Source organism: Hippocampus comes, unplaced genomic scaffold (assembly GCF_001891065.2).
Source record: "Hippocampus comes isolate QL1 unplaced genomic scaffold, H_comes_QL1_v1.1 scaffold127, whole genome shotgun sequence".
Taxonomy (NCBI): domain Eukaryota; kingdom Metazoa; phylum Chordata; class Actinopteri; order Syngnathiformes; family Syngnathidae; genus Hippocampus; species Hippocampus comes.
This window is the reverse complement of record NW_017805500.1, coordinates 42,329-50,287: the sequence shown is the minus strand read 5'-3', so window position 1 is coordinate 50,287 and position 7,959 is coordinate 42,329. Positions and strand designations below refer to the sequence as shown.

Below are 7,959 nucleotides of genomic sequence, written 5' to 3'. Positions count from 1 at the left end.
GGGGGGGGGGGGTGTCGATTAGCTTATCTTGCTAACTGAGACCAGAAGCGTGGATGGATGCCGAAAAACTCCCCAAATGCTCATTTCTTTCTTGAAGTTGGAACGAAATAAAGTGCACGGATATCAAAAAAGTGACATTTTAAACGGCTCGGTTTCGCAATTTCCGACTTACTGGCCACGTCATTCGGCACACCGACACTTCCAGCGCTCACTTTTGATTGACTGGTGTGATAAAAAGCATCCGGAGGGGGGAAGTTACTACGCTGCGCGGTTTATTTTTACGGCCGCGCATATTTTCAAATAAATTATTCCCCTCATGAAAAAAATACCGCAAAACGCTCACTTATTTTACGTGATTTATCCCCAGCGCGGCGGCCGTGGCGTACGCAATCGTCGGCTTGGCGCGCGCGCGTGCGGACGGCCACCCGGCCGTCGCCTGTTTTATTTGCACTCGTAATCAAACATAATAGTTGACGAGGAGCCGTAAAAAAGGGAAGGCGGCGTTAAAACTGTCATTGGCGTTATTAGCCGGGCGGAGTTACACGTTGTGGCTTCTGCGACGGTCGCTGCAATCGATGCGGCTCGAAATAAGATGTTGAAAATATAGATGTGATTTATTTTATTTTTTCTGTTTTTCGAGGGCAATTCAACAGCAACGGGCGTCGTGAAAAAAAAACCCACGGCAAACACTGACATTCTGTCCCTGCGGTCAACAATCCCTCCGCTGGGCTTTTTCTATCAATCGCCAACCGTCCCCCCCCCCAACCCCCCAGCGGACGAGGCATCGGGAGGGACACAGAGGGGAATGCCTAAATGCTTTGAATGATGGTGTGGAATGTTAAAAAGAAATGTGTGTGGAGGGAGGGGGCTGGGTGGGGGGTGAAAAGGCAAGTGGGGGGTCTCCTGGCTGGCCTAAGATCTGGTATGCGTGACTGAACAAGAGAGAGACGGGGAAAAAAAAAAATCACTTTGCCAAAACCTGACTTTCTAACTGCGTGTCTGGAATCACACATTCTACACAGATGCCATCCCGGTAAATAATACGCTAATAATTAAAAAAATAATAATAATAACAAATGGCATCCGATAATATAGAACTGTGGCCGTTGCCGTGCCTCGCGTTCATTAATTACAAAGGCGGCACGGCGCGGCGAAATCAAGGCATCCATTTTGAGTGCCGCTCATAAATAATAAAACAACACAACAGATTTTTTTTTTTCCCTCTCCTCAGCCCCTCGGAAAGAAAGGCAGGCTTGATGATGATGAGGATGATGATGAGGAAGATGGCGGTTGTGGTGGTGGTGGTGGTGAGGGGGACCAAGGGGGGGTGGGCGCCAAAATAAATATGCAAATCCTCACCAATGTGGAGAGTCAAGAACATCAACCCCAAAAAAAAACAAAAAAAAAACGCTTTTGGTTCATTATATAAATATCTTTAATTGTTTTGTTGTTGTTGTTGTTTTTTTTTTTTGCATGTAAGAATATAAAACAATTTAAGTTTGGGATTCTGCATGTTCTGTTGTTTCTTTTGAACATTTTTTTTTTTACAAACATAATATACAGTACATCTTTTTTTTTCTTTTTCTTCTTCTTCTTCGGCTGTTTCAGCAGGACGCACATCCGTAGGTTCGTTTTTATCAAGCAGGTCATTGCATTACATCAAAATAAACACACACACACACACACACATTTCCGGTGTGGATGTGTGTGTGTGTGGGGGGGGGGGGAACAAAAAAAAAAAAAACAGAGAGAGAGATGTGGCCCGAGCTTGTAACCCGAGAAGCGGAGAGCGCAAGAAAAATAATCGATTGCTCCTTATTCCAAGCATGTCTCCGAATGAGCTCGGGGTATTTTTATCCGGGGGAAGAGAAAGAGAGAGAGAGAAACATTCTCCCTTAAAAAAAAAAAAAAATGGAACCCTGATTCGTTTCGATCGATAAACAAGGGTAAAAAGATCTCTAAATCACTTCAATTTGAAGCAACATTCACTGACGTTTGCGATGAACCAGCTGCAGGAATGTTTGTATGTCTGCACTAACTCATCCACTTGGAGCAGACCTTCCTCTGTACTCTGCATCTGATACACAGACAATTAAGAAATAGCTCATTGTAGAGGTCCTCATCACCGCGTGCGCAAAAAAAAAAAAAAAAAAGTTGACACTTTGCTCCAAATGGGCACAGCTTGGGATGGGAGAAGGGGGCAGGGGGGGGCGAATGTTATGAAATTGCATCCAACTCAATATGAGATCGGTCGACACTTCCCGACCGGGCGCGTCCCGTCCTCCCTTGGCCATCCATCACCTGACTTTCTCGCTGTCCGTCATCTGCCAGAGTCCCAGATTGAGCACTTTAAGGCAGGGCAGCTGCGTGATCCTCTCCAGCCCCCTCTTGGTGATCTTGGTACATCCATACAGGTCGATGCCCGCCAGCTGGGTCAGGTGGTCGGCGATGAGCTCCAGCCCCTTGTCGGTGATGCGCACGCACTGGCCGATGTTGAGCGTGCGCAGCTCGTGCATCTGCCGCGCCATGCGGTTGATGCCGTCGTCCGAGATGTGGCACGAGCACAGCGACAGCGACTTGAGCCGGTACAGCCCGTGGGCGATGTACGCCAGCGTCTGGTCGCCGATCTTGTCGCAGAAGGACACGTCCAGGCCCGACAGGCGCAGCGTGCCCATGGCCAGGTGCATGGCGCCCGTGTCGCTGATGTTGTCGCACGAGCGCAGGTTGAGGCTCCACAGGGAGGTCATGTGCGAGAGGTAGATCATGCCGGCGTCCGAGATGCCGCCGCAGAAGCTCAGGTTGAGCACCCGCAGCTTGGCCAGCCCCTTGGAGATGTGCTTGAGGGACAGGTCCGTCAGTTTCTGGCAGTCCTGCAGGGTCAGGTGCTCCAGGCTCAGGCAGCCCTCGGCCGTGTTGCGGGTCATGCCGGCCAGGTGGCCGATGCCCACGTCCGAGAAGTGGCGGCAGGACCTCAGGTTGAGGCTCTTGAGGCGGCGCAGGCCCCACGCGATGAGCAGCAGCCCCGTGTTGGTGATGTTGCTGCAGCCGCCCAGCTCCAGCACCTCCAGGTTCTTCAGGCAACGGGCGATCTGGCCCAGGCTGTAGTCGGTGATCTGCTTGCACAGGCTCAGGTTCAACACCTTCAGCGACGGGATCTCCTGCACGAACGCGTGGCCCAGCCCGTTGTCGGTGAGGTTGTAGCAGCCCGACAGGTTGAGCGACTCGATGTTGGGCATCCCCTGGATCACGTAGCTCAGGCTGCGGCGCAGCGACAGGATCTGGACCCTTCGGATGCCCCTGGCCTGGAGGCTGGGGAACAGCGAGGGGTTGGCGCGCCGGAGGTGCAGCTTGGCCTCCACCCCCCGCCACACCGACTTGTGGTACGACGCGTCCCTCCAAGCCAGGCACACTTGGGCCACCCTGCCTTTGTCCCTCACGTCCAGATAGCTGAAAATCATGGCCAAAATTTCCGGGAAGAGGCACGAAATGTGCGTCTCCATTGTTTTTCAAACCCCAGGCATATAAGAATCAATCCTCCGCACCTCCACGGCTGAGAAAACCAAAAACAAAAAAAAATCTTCACTGTACAATTCCAAAAAAGTAGCAACACCCCCCACCCACCCCCCTCCCACCCCGCTGACTTTTCAGTTCCGTTCCTCCCTCGCACTCAAAAGTGTGCGCAATCGATCCAACTCTTGTGAGCGCAACGTGAGCCGGCTTCTGCAGGCGCAGTCACATCGAAAAGAAGCGACGCAAAACAGCCCCAAAAAGCGTTTATTCCTTCCCTCCGCCCCCCCAAAAAAATACAAAATAGGAGAGGGGACGAGAGGAGGAAGAAGAAGGAGGCGGAGGAGAGGAGGAAACGGCGTCAAAACCTTCCCCCCTCCTCTCTCTCTCTCTCTCTCTCTCTCTCTCTCTTGCTCTCTTTCTCCTTCCCTCACACGACGCGTCCTTCTTGTATTCTGGCCGCAAAAAGGCGTCCACTCTCGGCCCGGCGCGGATCCAGACGCTCGTGCATTTCAGAGGCGGAAAGTGGAAGTCAGAGCGACGCGACCCACTCCGGCGACCTGATCCATGGCGGGAGGAGCGGCCAAGAAAGACTCCCGGAGGATGAATGTTGCGAGGGGAGGCGAGGGGCGTCCTGCACTCCAAGCCTTTGTCTGCTCTTTTCAAACCGACTTGGCAAGGACCCCCGCACTCTACCCGCTCGGGAGGGGTGCGCCTACATGCCAGTATTAATCGAACTTCACTTTTCACCGCTTGTATCAAGGCCACCGCGTGTATCCGCGCGATTAAATCATAATAGCGAGCGAGATGACTTGTTATAACCGAAACGAAGCGTTATTATCTCGTTCTTTCCGAGATGGTCCTTCCCCCCCCCCCCTTCGCGCCAGGCAGTTGGTTCGTCCCGCCTCAGCTGGAACTGTGCGAACAGTTTCCCTTGGAAACCAACTTCTTACAATTCAGTTCACTCTGGGCTTTAACCCTTTAAGCGGACCACACAGGAAACAGGAAAGTCAACTGGAGAAGTCTATTCACTTTTCTTACTTGGCTGACACCTTTTTTTGTGTTCCGGTTCTTTTTTTTTTTTTTTTTGCCGCAGTGAGGGGGGCAAATCGTCCTTCAAAACGAGCAAAGAAGAGAGTACAGTGAAGTCGGACGTTCTGCACGCATGCAACAGCAAACTGAAAAATGCCGATGTAAATCTGAACTGAAATCGTTTGAAATTCCACATTTTCAATTATTTGTCTTTGGGCTGTTTGCTTTGAAGCCACAGAGGAGGCTCTGCGGTGGTGTTTCCATTGGTTGACTGATCTTGTTTTCAAAGAGGTCTGTTTTCAATCAAAGGCTGTCATTTTTCATTATTTCATTCAAGTCTACAGTCATTTTCAGCCCTGTACAGTGAAATATTTCATGTGCATCACAATCCGCGAAAAAAATAGGAGGACTACATTAGCCTGTACAGTAAATATGAATTTAATTTTGGTTCTTTATGTGTGCAAATGTGGCGCGAAAAAAAAAAACAACTAAAGTTTAAATTGCAACACTGTAAATCGTTTGAAATTCCACATTTTCAATTATTTGTCTTTGGGCTGTTTGCTTTGAAGCCACAGAGGAGGCTCTGCGGTGGTGTTTCCATTGGTTGACTGATCTTGTTTTCAAAGAGGTCTGTTTTCAATCAAAGGCTGTCATTTTTCATCATTTCATTCAAGTCCAGTCATTTTCAGCCCTGTACAGTGAAATATTTCATGAGCATCACAATCCGCGAAAAAAAAATAGGAGCACTACATTGGCCTGTACATAAAATATGAATTTAATTTTGGTTCTTTATGTGTGCAAATGTGGCGCGAAAAAAAAACCTAAAGTTGAAATTGCAACACTGTCCTTAAGAGACTGACTGAGGCGATAAATTAATCCCTAAACTGTAAAAAAAAAAAAAAAAAAAAAAAAACTCATGTGTCTTTTATTAAGGCGCAGCATCATCACTTTGAAGCTGTTTTGTCATCTCGCAGCTGGCTTTCCTTAAGTTATGACATTCATCATTAATTCAGTTAAAAAAAATAAAAAAAACAGAAAAAAGTGTGTGTCGCGAGATGTTTTCGAGCGGCGCCGTCCAACTTTTTCCCCTTCCAATGGGGCCCCTCTTACCCACCATTGTAACCTTGGACTCCGAGTGTGTGTGTGTGTGTTATCTCCACGCATGTGCATGTGCATAGACCATTCATTCAGAGGAACATATGCCGGTGCCTGTGCCTGCATGTGCCCCACTGCGTGCGTGCGCGTGCGTGCGTTTGTGTGCGTGAGAGATAATATGACAGGGGAGCCGTTTGCTGAAGCCAGTGGAGTGTGGCCGAGTGCTTGAGAGCGGGCGAAGGGGGGGCCGGGGGGGAAGGAAGAGCTGATGGGAAAGGTAGAAGTAGGGTGAAATCGAGAACAGGGATCAGGTGAGGATTAAAACGGACGCGACAAAATCTGGAATTTGGCCGACAAAACCAGTCGTGGCGTGTCAGGTCAATAACAGGTGTAAAATCGTGAACAAAATACGGATAGCGCACGGATGTACACATTTTGATTAATGCGCTAAAACTTCAATTGTCAATGAACACGTTCTGGATTGAAAAGCGGCGGGAAATTTGCGACGTATCCACTCAAATATTCGCCACCTAATTCTGTGTACAATCCAAATTATAAAGCTTTGAACCGGTAACATTTCGTTTTATCGTCACCCACTGTCATACGACCAACGTAGCAGCCATTGGCTAACATGTCACCGTTGCTATTTGCATGTTTGTATTAAACGTATGTATTTGAGGATCAGTTTGAAGTGAATTATATTTCCCCGAACACAATAATTCATCACTATAATCAAGAAAGCGAGACGAATAGAAACGTCCTTTGCCCTTTTCTCCCAAGTGCGTCATCAAGGGCAAAAAAAAAAAGCAATCCCTCGCGGCGACCGACACCTACAGCACGTCCTTGCTACACCTGGCCACGCCATCCGCTGTATGTGTCATGCATTTTCAAAGCACGCCGTCGTGATGTGAATACTAAGCATCGGTTGACTGACAGCACGCGCGGCGCCAGGTTAGCGTGCAAAGTTTCCACGGGAGAAACCAAAGCGGGTTTGCCAGGCGTGGTCATAAACTATGATGGGATTAGCCTCACCCTTGGGCTCGGTTCATTTAGATGCCGCGACTGATCATTTCCCGCGCAGCAGCCGGGGACTCAAATGGGATATTTGTGAGGCTCAAAGGGGGAATGGAAAAACAGCCACGGCGGGGTTGAGCGATTTAATTTTGCATCTGTGTCAGAACAAAAAAAAATGACAAGCTCATGTGCTACGGCAAACAAAATCACTCATTGAGCTAAATACAACAATGAGCAGTGCAACGGGTGAAAATAAATCTTCATGCAAATGTACCTTCGTGGCTGACCGCTTCCTTCTGCACCGAAAGCTTGCAGCTATCCATTTTTCAGCAAACAGGCTTTCCCAAATATACCGAACCTATTTTTAACTTAAGGCTACATAATGCAGCACGGCACCCCCGGGAAGATATTTCTCCAGCTATTTTCCAACTCTTTAAATTTCTTGATGAAAAAAAAAATCACTGATGACACCAGGTCAGACCAATCACAATAAAAAAAAAAAAATCTGAAAATGAACCTATTTGAATTGGATTGCAATTCCTTGGCGGAGGTAACAGGGAGAGAAGACCGAGGAGATGAAAACACAGAGGGAGGTGGGACAAAAAGCCACAGGCTCAGTGTTGAGCAGCAAGCGCTGAGCCTCAGCATGACCTGCTGCCTGCCTGCTTGTGTGTGTGTGTGTGTATGTGTGTGTGTGTGTGCGTGTGTGTTGTTGCCTGCTGGGCCCATGCTCGCACTCACACTGCGCGAGAGAGAAGGGGAAGAGAGCAGGGAAATAAGCAGTGATGGGAGGAAGAAGAGTATTTTTAATAGGGATGAGGAGGGAGAAGCAGTCACGTGATGTTTCTGGAGATGCTTTGTGTGTGTGTGTGTGTGTGTGTGTGTGTGTATGTCTGTGTGTGATGGCACCTCCCCAAAGTCTGACAAGTCGTGTCATGCCAGCGTGTTAAGTGCTGATGTATGCACGGCCCGGTACATGTGCGACCCGACGTGTTGATGAATCACGGGGAGGGTCGTGAGCGGATAATTGTTGCTGGTTGCCAAGGCGACACGGGCGTGTGTCAACATGACGCCCCCCACACACACACTCCCGCCCCAATGAAAGCTGACACCTACCTGAGTGAATATTACCATGTCTGTTCCACGCACACATCCATGCGCAGCAGAGGGGATGATATGAAAGTGAAAGCAGACAGTGACATTGATGCCGCGAAACTTTGTGTGTGTGTGTGTGTGTGTGTGTGTGTGTGTGTGTGTGTGTGTGTGTGTGTGTGTGTGTGTGTGTGTGTGATATATTTTTTTTGTTGTTTT

General features: G+C 48.9%; 2 protein-coding genes across 3 annotated transcripts in view; one reads left to right on the top strand and one right to left on the bottom strand.

The window, feature by feature from the left end:
* wnt5b (wingless-type MMTV integration site family, member 5b) overlaps nucleotides 1–7,959 on the top strand; it is a 42,660-nt gene that overhangs the window by 14,481 nt on the left and 20,220 nt on the right. The gene's annotated exons all lie outside the window — the stretch shown is intronic.
* Nucleotides 2,131–4,292, bottom strand: fbxl14b (F-box and leucine-rich repeat protein 14b). The gene has a single exon (XM_019877042.1). The coding sequence runs from the start codon at nucleotides 3,498–3,500 to the stop codon at nucleotides 2,298–2,300; it is 1,203 nt and encodes a 400-aa protein (XP_019732601.1). The 5' UTR covers nucleotides 3,501–4,292; the 3' UTR covers nucleotides 2,131–2,297.

Bases quoted from the DNA above. Each gene is read 5' to 3' on its own strand.
- fbxl14b (XM_019877042.1), bottom strand. From the start codon at position 3,500: ATGGAGACGCACATTTCGTGCCTCTTCCCGGAAATTTTGGCCATGATT.